The sequence below is a fragment of the Aplidium turbinatum genome, chromosome 14 (assembly GCF_918807975.1).
Source record: "Aplidium turbinatum chromosome 14, kaAplTurb1.1, whole genome shotgun sequence".
Taxonomy (NCBI): Eukaryota; Metazoa; Chordata; class Ascidiacea; order Aplousobranchia; family Polyclinidae; genus Aplidium; species Aplidium turbinatum.
In genome coordinates, this window is record NC_137485.1 from 19,953,876 (window position 1) to 19,965,970 (window position 12,095).

At 41.0% G+C, this 12,095-nt stretch overlaps 1 protein-coding gene across 1 annotated transcript in view; it reads left to right on the forward strand.

The window, feature by feature from the left end:
* The window catches only part of LOC145782811 (uncharacterized), a 46,124-nt gene that overhangs the window by 25,628 nt on the left and 8,401 nt on the right, over positions 1–12,095 (forward strand). The window contains exons 16-22 of the mRNA XM_082594576.1: positions 238–357; positions 1,384–1,555; positions 4,595–4,799; positions 4,953–4,996; positions 5,567–5,776; positions 6,034–6,161; positions 8,415–8,595. Of these exons, the coding sequence (XP_082450702.1) occupies positions 238–357; positions 1,384–1,555; positions 4,595–4,799; positions 4,953–4,996; positions 5,567–5,776; positions 6,034–6,161; positions 8,415–8,595 (1,060 nt within the window). The remainder of the gene's footprint in view (positions 1–237; positions 358–1,383; positions 1,556–4,594; positions 4,800–4,952; positions 4,997–5,566; positions 5,777–6,033; positions 6,162–8,414; positions 8,596–12,095) is intronic.

Below are 12,095 nucleotides of genomic sequence, written 5' to 3' on the forward strand. Positions count from 1 at the left end.
TTGGTTTATGTTGTATGAGAGACACTACCCTCTACGGTTTTGTATTGCTGTGCGCTACACCAGGGTTTTATATGAATGACTGCCCTTTGTGCTCTCACAGTGAAAACAATTTTGTAAGCATAATAAATGCGAGACTCTCATCCCAACCTCTCCATGAACATGTATTTCTCGATTAACTTTCTCTTGCTGATACAAAGCCGTTGCCATGAAAATTTATGGTTGAAATTATTGATGCAGGGAAGAAAACGAGGAAGCTCGTCTTCAGATGTTGATGGAAGATGAGAAGAAGCAACTGGAATGGGAAGATATGCTTCAGCGTGAGCTGGAAAGGGAGCAGTGGAAAGAAGACAGGATGAGGTTTGTTGTAGAGAGGTGTTAATTTATTCTGTTTGTGCCGTTGGTTGATATACTGGAGTTGTTATAAAGTAACGAAGGCTATTGTTACAATCAACAAAGGCCTTTCTGAAGGTACCCAGTCATTTGGTCGACAGACATTTGGTCGACAAGACATTTGGTCGACAGGACATTTGGTCGACAGGACATTTGGTCGACACGACATTTGGTCGACACGACATTTGGTCGACAGGACATTTGGTCGACAGGACATTTGGTCGACAGGACATTTGGTCGACAGGACATTTGGTCGACAGGACATTTGGTCGACAGGACGTTTGGTCGACAGGACGTTTGGTCGACAGGACGTTTGGTTGACAGACATTTGGTCGACAGACATTTGGTCGACAGACATTTGGTCGACAGACATTTGGTCGACAGACATTTGGTCGACAGACATTTGGTCGACAAGACATTTGATCGACAGACATTTGGTCGATAGAACGTTAGGTCGACAGAACGATTCATTTTAGGGTTAGGGTTAGTTAACTAACCTTAACCCTAACTCTAACCCTAACCCAAATGTCCTGTCGACCAAATGTCTGTTGACCAAATGACTGTTGACCAAGTGTCTGTCCACCAAACGACCGGCTACGTTTCTGAATGTGCTAGCTAAAATGTATTTCTACCTCAGTTGAATAAATAATGAATAAATAATTGAATAAATAATGCAAATCACACGCCACATAGGTACATTGGTACAACCAATGAGTAAATATTGGTAACTGGTGCAATTGATATTAATGCTCTTTAACCCGGTATTGATCTAAATTCTACTAAAAACAATGTCTTCTGGCATACCTTAAGAAATTGAAAGTCATAAATGCATTTGTAGTTTTGCGTTAGGATTGTTTTTTACTTGGATTTAAAGGCATCCGGTTTTAATCCTTCCGATGCTACACAATAGTAGAAAATATGATGTCAATGCAACAATTTACCAGCTCATCACGAAAGTTTGCTTTGTCTTCATAATGTCGTTTTAACTTCAAGGAGAGGTCAACTTGGAAGAGGTCGGGGAGTTCGGATGCCTCCTGAGCGTTGGGAGTCTCCTCCTCGTGATATGCAGGAGCCAGTTCCGTTTGATATTGCTCGTGGCCGGTTGCCACGTGATCGCCCACAGCGTCCACGTCCTCTTCGACACGACGTTGGACCACCTAGAAGGGTACTTGTCTCAGTTTTCTGTTTACGAATAAATCAAAGCTTTCTCTTATCTTTATGAAAAGTTGTCACATATCCAAGACCAGGCTTCAAGCTGGGGTTAGTTTGTAGAAGTCAATATTCGTGCCCATCTTCAAGCACATTATGAAGTACAGGCCTCGAAATTCGTTTTTGTTTACGGCGGACAAACGTGTCCGGTCTGAGCAGCTATCTCGGCAGACAAATTAAGTCTCACGGCGGACACACCAGTTTTAACGTCGATCGTCATACTTGATCACTTTATCTTGATAAGTCTTCGCCATTTGAGAACCATAGTTACGGTTTAGGCTTTTTAAAATTTCAACGAAGTCACTCTGAAAGGCTTTCATCAAACCAACGAAGTGCGCTTGAAGAGTCAAAGCGCCGTATAGCTGCTAAATATGATGATAATATGATGTTTGTCAAAGTTTTGAATTCTATGGACTTTCTGTCTGATGCAAATAAATAATAATACGCCGCATAGCTGATTAACTTCCACCTCCGAAGTCGTATGGCTTCTTGCGTCACAATGCTCTGGGCACGAGTCGGAAAACTTCTACAGTTTACACTAACGCTATTTTCTGCTGTGCAAAGCTTCACTAGGCTTTTTTCTTTAAGTTTATTTTTGCGTGTCATGTGAGCGAAAGTGACGAAAAGAATAAACAAAACATTAGAAAAAGCGCAATTATTTTTTGCTCTCTCAGTGATGCGGTCGCCTCTCCAACATAGTATCAGTACATGTATTCCACGAGATCACGGCAGGCTCGGGGTTATAATCAGGGCCGTCCAGGCATATGCGCATGTGAGCTTCAATAGCATCGATCTTCAAAGACGTGCGCCAATCTCCACGCGATCATTGCTTGTCGTTAAGATACGTAATACCGAGATCTACTCCGTGTCTTCTCTCTAGACTGGCTAATTGAGGGAAGAGCGTAAATGCGCGCTCTTGTTTAGCGATAAAATATGCGATTTTAAACAACCTCTTAATTTTGATTATTTTCGTTGTCACTCATATTGTCGAGGGCCTTGATGATCGGAAGTTAATGGCTTGGAGTATTGTCGGCCAGATATGCTGAAGCTGCAGCCATAGGAGGTAACGATGTGTTGTGATCTTTGACAGAGCTAATCCTTACATTCGTTGTTCCTTTAATATATGCGTCTATCACCACTAAATTTCCTAGTACTGTAGTAAGTTCATCGCCCTCATTCTCACTTTCAGAATTTTCCCTGGGCTTTTTCTTTCTTACTGTAATACCAAAACTTAAGTTTTGCTGCATCTTGCTGTAGTAGCCTACTCGTATTATCTAACTTTGTCACCAACCTTGCCTTATCAATATTACTCGGAGATCAAAGTCAGACATTGCGACATAAGACTTGAACTAAGTTGGGCGTGATTAGTGTAGAAGTACCGGTACTCCCATCGATTCTTAGCGAAAAATTCACCTTTGTTACGCTGATTCAATGTCATCAATCGTAGAAGCAACGTAAAAATCAAAAGTTTTTCTGCTTGAATGGAAGCTAAGAGATACAGTATTAACTTTTTGTAGATGCGCGCTGGGAATGCGATAATTTTGCATTCCTAGCGCAAATTATATTCTTGCAAGCACAATGGGAATTAGCTGTTCCTGAAGTATTGCATTCACTTCGATCGTTATTGTGCACATCCACAAATGAAACGCCTCACGAAAGACTTTTTAATTTTCCACGACGTTCAACTTTTGGGTTATGCGTACCTTCGTGGTTGACTGAAGAAGACAAGGTACTGGTAAAACGTTTTGTACGTAACAAGTACGATCCATTAGTGGACGAGGTTCAACTTGTGAATGCAAATCCAAACTATGCTGTGGTAAAGTTCCCAAATGGAAGGGAAGCAACTGTATCTGCCAGAGACTTGGCAGCGCCAGGACGAGACTTTGCCGACCCCGTCAACCCTGCTGAAGTGGAGAAATCGAATGAAGTGAACTCCAGAATTAGAAATGTTTCTGATGACGTCGAACGTGAAATTACCTGTGAGAGGAGCTCTGCAGACGATGGTGCGGTTATTAACACGCAACCTATTGAACCTAATATTGAATTGCAAACACAGAAAAACTGGCGTTCTGTTCGTATAAAAAACCCGCCAAAAAGGCTGAACTACAATTGAGCGTTTGTGTATTTATTGTACTGTAATTTTTATGAAGGGGTGAATGTCGTGTAATTTACGTTGTATGCTACAGTAGAAACTCCTGCCGCGTTCCACGCATAATGCCTTTGGCCAACGCAACTGTTCAGTTGGCGCTCCCACTCTGTTTACTTGCTTGTTATGTTGAGGTGCGGTTCAGGTTGATAATCTTATTGTCTGAAGTACTAAGCTTAATTCATTTGTTTATATTTATTTAGATGTTCCATTTAGTTTGTTAAAGCTAATATAAGCTTGCGTAATGAAGTATGTATTAGTTCACGACACTATGAATGACGATTTGTATCGCTAGTTTTGCGTTATTTCTCGGCGAACAAATATGACCGATCTAGAGGGTACTTCCCGCGGACATCATATGCTGTGACGGCGGAAATGTCCGCCGTGAATTTCGAGGCCTGAAGTATCATGTGAAAACACATCCTCGTGCTATCAGTGGTTGTCAAATTGATGTCCGTTCAAGCAACAGACACAAACTCATTTCTCGTCTATGCAGCCAACAGTTTGTTGGAACACGACCAGCGTACGAAGTTGATTCACCATGGAATTAAGAATAACTTGATGAAGGGAAATTGGTTTGGCTAAAGTCTCGTAGCTTTTGATATCTCTGAAGACTGTGAGGGCTTTACCCACGTTGAGATCGATAACACCACCCACACAGCAAAATTTGCCATTTTTACATTGATTCATTATCTGCTGACATTAAATCAATGTAAAAATGACGGATTTTGCTGTCTGGGTGGTCTCCGAAAAATGTTGTGCTGTTTGGAAGTACTGATTTCGACTAATTTTGAGATACTGAATCCAAATCTGACGTCAGATTGTTTTGATGACTGGTTTGCTTTTCAGGATCGTCCGTTTCCCCGCGATGAGATGCGAGCTCATCATCCAATGGACGACATGAGGAGGCCGCCATCACCTGGCGAGTTTCGAGGTCCTCCTCCTCCTGGGTGGAATAGGAGACGATTGTCTCCTCCACCGAGACATCATATACGAGAAGAAAGGTTACCTGAGTGGGACCGTCCCATGGGCAGACTGCCTCCTCCACCGCGAGGTAACCTATATTTGACGTCACGTTTGTCACGTGTTTTGCATCATCACTCTCATACGGGAATCTTACTAATTCCCTGAAGCTCCTGACGTTAAATAAGAGCAATAACTTTCATGCCCACGATGACCTTTACTGAAACCTTACGTCACTTTTCAGAGCCGCCCTACCTACCAGACGACCACCGCCCTCCTGTTGATGAGGTAATTTCAACAATATATTTTTCGCGAGAAGTTCCATCCTTGAAGGAAATGTTGCTATTGTACTGCGTGGCATATAACTACACGATTAAAAGTATTTTGTAATGTTTGTGATTGATTTCCTTATTGTTGGGAGTATCATTAGATTCAAACTAATCACTTTGTAGTTGAGTTTGCAGTTTCGTTTGCATCTGTACGTTGGGTTTATATATGTTATCAAATCGCTGCATTGTGTCTGCCGATGCTGTCAATGAATTTCACTCCTGGAGTGTGTTTGTTTCTGTACTGCAAAGCAAATTAAAGCTTGTACTAACCGCTGTGCTGAACCCATCACCTTGATTCAATAAGCAACAACCTTCGAAGCTACTAATCGGCCACTGTTTCATCAAGTCGATTGCAACTCCCCGAAAAACTATAACACTGCATAACTGCAAGACATCGTCGCCCGACCTTACTTTTGTGCTCCTCATTACGCTTAATAATTAAATGATAATGCTTGTTTTTTGTTTTTTTATGATATGTTTGTGTTAGATTTTAATAGATTTGACATTTCATTAACTTTTCTACTTCCAGTATCATCCTCCCGTGCGTGAGGCTCCTCCTGTTGCCCCTGCCATCAACCAATTGAACGTGAACAAGCTGCTAACTGACTTAGTTGTGATGGGAATTATTCCTGGAAGCAAGAAGGCGGATAGCAAGAGCTCCAGTCCCGTTCCTTCCCAACCAGCGCCTGAACCAACCAAGTCATCAAACGATTCTCCCCCTGCCCCGAAAGTCGAGGCCGTAAGTGTTTGTTGCTGGTTTGTCACCCGTTGGTTGCCAATTGCATATAAACTGTAAAGGATCAATTCTATCCAGCCGCGACGCACGCAGCTGCTGTTGTACCAAACCATGAACGTTGTTCAATTGTAAATGTTTATCTACTTTACGTACATGAGGCAGACAAGGAATCGCGGCCACGTGTTCTTGTGTCGTATTTCGTGCCGTAGTCTTCAACGCTCCTCAGCTCATGGTTTAATTCTATGATATTGTTTCTTAAGGTGGCTTCACCTGCGGCCGTGGGGAAAGCAGAGACCAGATCTGTGTCTCCGTTTATCGAGGAAGATTTAATGATGCTGGATCCTGATGCACGAATCCCGACTGTTTCCTTGACTTCGGATTTAAAAAAGTGAGATGACAGTTCGATTGATATAAACCTTTGGTAGAGAGTTTGCTTTGTTGAATACAGTTACAGTGCAAAGTCAAATTTACCTTACAATTTTCATTTTATGTATATTGCAGATATGTAATTCCTGATGAGGACACACGTACGTGTCGAAAACGTTAGAGTTTATTATTAATCATGTTATATTTGTGTATGTAATACATCATGTTAAACCTGCTGAAGTTACTTTGTTTTATTTCGCATTAATTGATATAAAGTGGGCAGCATTAATTGATATAAAATGGGCAATATTACTTTCATACTTGGATTCTTATCTCATTCCTGAATGTTACAAGTGTTTGGTTGTTTTTTTTGAGTTACTGAATCCAAAAAACGTTTTTATGTTTAGAATTGTTGCTAAAACTTTGCTATTTTTTAACAAAAGCCTAGAAAATTCTAAGCAATTTAGTTGTGTCATAATGTGAAAATTAATCAAACCACGCAGTATGACGAAGCGAACATTATTGAGTAAAATGAACTTGTATGCTGTTGGCCTCACCAATGAAGGTCACCGGAGTGTCTTGCCGAAACTTAGTTTATGTGTTGCATTCTCAACGATTGCACCATCCTTCGTCCATTTATTGGGGGAGCCAGTCTTTTAGGCGCAGACCGTTATGCGCCGCTCAAATAGGTGCGCACACTGTGGCGTCAAGATATTTAGGTGCGGAGCACTGTGGCGCCCGTTCATTTAGGTTCTATTCCTAGTAAAGTCTGCAGATTGTATCAGCTTGGCAGGTAGGGCAATGCTTTTCACACAAAATGTTGTATTGTACAGAAAAATATGTCATGGCTTCCGTGAGTGAAGCTGCTTAAACTGGCAATGCTTTTCACACAAAATGTTATATTGAACAGAAAAATATATTGTATTTTAATGCGCGTGTTCGGCATTTATTTGTTGTTAGTCCAGGTTTGCGTCGGCGAAAGCTCTATCAATAAATTATTCAAGTTTCCAAACATGGCTGAGTTCACTTTTAGTGAGTCAAATAATAACTACAGACATATACAACCAAGCAACCACACGACATTTAACATAATCCATTAAAATTGAACATATACTATAAGCTACAAACGTTTTCGGCCATACACACGTTAGCCCTTATCAAGTAACAAAAAATAACTGCTTATCATATCTACAATGAAAATGAATAACTGATCTAAAAACTGAATTGAAAAACGAAATGCACAATGAGTTTTTAGATCAGTTATTCCTTTTCATTGTAGATATGATAAGCAGTTATTTTTTGTTACTTGATAAGGGCTAACGTGTGTATGGCCGAAAACGTTTGTAGCTTATAGTTTATGTTCAATTTTAATGGATTATGTTAAATGCCGTGTGGTTGCTTGGTTGTATATTTCTGTGGTTGAAGAAAGTGACCTCTTTACCAAAATTATATTACAATAATAACTACACTAAACATCAGTAAAAAACATACCATAGCCTATATTCAAGCGGGTGGTAGAGTTGAGTGAAGAGTAACTTAGTTTTCCGTCAAAACCCCGACTGGGTTTAATAACGAGCAAAATCGCACCATTATGCTTGCAACTTGTAGCTAGGGTTCATGTGCCTCATAGAAATGTATTCATGTAGTAGAGCGTTGTCTCATACATACTCCCACACGACCAATCAATCCCGAGTAGAAGTAATTGCGAAAGAGGAAGTAAGGTTCCATCTGGCTGCAATCTGTGTTCAGGATGCATAGCAAATGTCCTGTGGAGATGTGCTAATATCAAGAGTAGTAGAGCGTTGTCTCGCACCTCATCTCCACACGCGCATTAACAAAACAGCATATTTTTCTGTTCAATATAACATTTTGTGTGAAAAGCATCGCCCTACCTGCCAAGCTGATACAATCTGCAGACTTTACTAGGAATAGCACCAAAATGGCCCCACAGTGCTCCGAACCTAAATATCCAGACGCCACAGTGTGCGCGCCTATCTGACTGGTGCCTAACTGTGTGCGCCTAAAAGACGTGGACCCTCAATTGGAGCAGCTCGATGTGTATGAGATGAGGTAGCAAAAGAATAACTGATCCTCATTTCCTTTCTATGTAGTCGACACACATTGTGCACTTGAAGTCTTAAAAATTTTTAAAAACGATCGTTCGGCTTCATTGTAGAAGGAACAGAAGCACGAACGTGGAAGAACATGACTTTACTGACAATGTTTCTGTTTTATTTCTGGCTTGATTGTCCTCTAATAATCCGTTGCTTTGCAGACGACACGAGGAGATAGTAAAGCGTATCTACACAGGCATACAGTGTTCGGCTTGTGGTCTACGCTTCACCACGAGGCAAACAGACCTTTACGCCGATCATCTCGACTGGCACTACCGGGCCAATAAGAAGGACAAAGATGGAAGTGCACTCTTCCACAGAGAGTTTTATCCTTCGGCAGGAGTGAGTAGTTCTTCGCTTTTAAAAATATTTTCAGTTATATCCTATATTGTTTCTCGGCAAAAAGCATTTGCTGATGTCTCTATCTATCTACATCAAATATAGTTATTACTTTCTAAAACCTCAAAACCAAACCTATACAATCAAAAGCTATAACATAAAATATAACATATAACTGCAGACATAGCGTCACTGTTTTGACCTTTCATCAGCGCAGTAAACGTACACTAGACTTGAACGCCTTATCACTATATAACATGGGCTCCGTTAGAGGGGGGGCCGGGGGGGTGATTACCCCCCTACCAATCGGAGTGGGGGGTAACTAATGCAAAATTACCCCCCCCCACTAATGTAGAGATAAAAATTTCATTTTTAATATATTTTTTACTTTTGTGTTATTTTTATGTTTATTTTTTTTGCACAACTTTTGAGGTTTTTGCTTGGAAACTCCGACTCGCAAGACAACGCCAAGTCATCTATAGCCAAACTATGAATCCTGTCAAAAATATACGCATCGCAATGCGCTGTGTGTGACGTCATAGTTTCTCACTGCTACAAACTGTTTAATTTCGCTTTTGCCACTCACGAACGAAACCCACTGCAGTTGCACTGTTTCAATGTCTTTATACTTTTGGTTGTTGTAAAAGTTAATGCATTTTAGCTTTTATTTATTTTTTTTTTGTGAATTGAATGTAGGCCTAGACCAGGGGTGCACAACCTTTTTGCTATTGCCGGCCGCATTCAGATTAATTCTACAAAGCACGGCCGCTAGTGAGTTTTAAATGATTTTTTTTAATTTGCGTTATTAAAGAGAAGAATTTATTCGTTAATATCTACTAAACTTATCATACTTATACCTAATAGCGCCATAACACTTTTTGAAATGAATTTATTCCGTCTGCGACATTGCAACATGTGACTCCCTTGATTTTGCATACGAGCAGATAAAATTGCTAAGTTGAGAACCTCTCGAGATACAGTCTTAGTTGAGACTCCAGGTTTCCGTCCAACAATTGCGTTCGGTAGGCTACTCGTTTTTCAGGTAGGCTACTTCATTTGTGAAAAGGCAGACTCGCACACGTAGCCTAAGGGCTTCCGAAAAGAACAAGAGTTTCTCTTGCCAATTCTCGCAACATTGGATAATCAAGTGAACTTTTCCACATTTTCGACACAGATTTTCCTCGACTTGCCTAATTTTGCGTAATTGTGTGACATATGACGACGAAAATGCTGCTTTGCTTTATCTCCTTTAACAGTTTTAACTACTTGACTGCATATTAGACACATCATAGTATGCGCTGCCGTCTCGATCATGAAATAATCCAACTCCCATTTGGAACTGAATACCCTTTTCTCCTCTGCTAGTGTTCTTTTTCTTTTTAAGGACATAATGCAATGTCGGCTAATGTTACAATGAAATTGGGTCGAGGAAAAAGTTTTGTCTCTAAACGATTTTAACAATACAGTCTAGCTTACAAAAACTTACGATGAAAATGTTTTTCAAGCTCTAAAATTTGAAGGTATCCAGTGGTTCTAGATATCCTTGTAGCCTGTAGGCTAATATTTAAAATACATGTGAAGAAAGGCGTTCTTCCCGGCTATCAGCACAAGGCTGATTACTCACTAGCACAGCGAGCAGCAGTAACGCTTCGCTAACCAGAACGGTGTAGCTTCCACGCTAGCCATAAAGACCTCCAATTAAACGTTTAAGTTATTTTGGCAGCCGATTGTAGCATCGAATAGACAGCGATAGACACGTGTTTCGTCCATGAGGCTGGGCTCATCAGTATCGCACCGTATTCTTGCCACTTGAGTAATCGACCGCCGCTTTACCAGTCAGTTTAACTCTTATCTTTGTGGAAAGAAAGAGCCAACAAAACCAGCAGGTGCCTGGGGTGGGTTATGTGAAGAAAGGCGTTCTTCCCGGCTATCAGCACAAGGCTGATTACTCACTAGCACAGCGAGCAGCAGTAACGCTTCGCTAACCAGAACGGTGTAGCTTCCACGCTAGCCATAAAGACCTCCAATTAAACGTTTAAGTTATTTTGGCAGCCGATTGTAGCATCGAATAGACAGCGATAGACACGTGTTTCGCCCATGAGGCTGGGCTCATCAGTATCGCACCGTATTCTTGCCACTTGAGTAATCGACCGCCGCTTTACCAGTCAGTTTAACTCTTATCTTTGTGGAAAGAAAGAGCCAACAAAACCAGCAGGTGCCTGGGGTGGGTTATGTGAAGAAAGGCGTTCTTCCCGGCTATCAGTACAAGGCTGATTACAAAATAACTTAAACGTTTAATTGGAGGTCTTTATGGCTAGCGTGGAAGCTACACCGTTCTGGTTAGCGAAGCGTTACTGCTGCTCGCTGTCCTAAAAAAAAAAAATAAAAAATAAAAAAAAAAAAAAAAAAAAAAAAAAAAAATCATGGGCGAAACACGTGTCTATCGCTGTCTATTCGATGCTACAATCGGCTGCCAAAATAACTTAAACATTTAAAATACATTTCATTTTTTTAATGAAATAATTTTTTCATTTCAACAATAGGACACGGTCGCCAACACATGCTTATGAAATTAGGCTACGTGTTAACGGCCGCATAATTATTCATCGACGCCGCATGCGGCCATACGGCCGCAGGTTAAACACCGTTGGCCTAGACCAGTGGTTCTTAACCTGGGCGCTACCGCCCCCTAGTGGGCGCTGTTAACTTTTAGAGGGGCGGAAATATTCAGGGGGCGTTATAGGGGGCGCTACATTCAGAAGGTGTAACGATATTTTCCTCACTGCAAATTTGCTTTAGTAGTTCTGCTGGGGGTACGAGAATCCACCGAGGATGAGGAGCTATATACAGTATAGAGATTGTGTTTAACAAGGGAAGTAGTGATTCTCTCTCAGAGCATTCTATGTTGGCCTATACAGCACAATGCACAACACCATCCGACAAGCGTGGACGTCGGATGGTGTTGTGCATGGCCTTTGTTGTTGATAATGGGCATTGTTTCCCTTTCCTTGTAGTAAGTAAATGGCATTTTGTGGTCAGCTTTTGGCAGGGACAGCGGGCAGGCAGTGCAAGCAAACCATAAGGACTGGTCATAATAATAGTCAGTCAATAATGGTTATTAGTGTAACTCTTACTAACTACTAAAAAATCAGCAGAGATGTGCCTTAAGACTTTTAAGTTAAGAGCCTTAAGGCACATCTGTGCTGATTTTTTAGTATTAAAACTAACATCGGCTTAAACTAGTTTTTTCTTACTAACTAATAACTAATTACTACTGGCTGTAGGCTAGCCTTATAGTCTTGGAAGAAAATGTCATTAGTAGGCTACAGCCCTTATATTATGGTGGGCGCCAGACTATGGAAATCTCTGAAAAGGGGCGCTGGGGAAAAAAAGGTTAAGAACCACTGGCCTAGACCCTAAATGCCGAAACTTTTTCTTTCACTGTGGATGTTATGGCACAGGTTATCGTGTTGTATTCATGCAATTGTAAATTAAGTTATAGA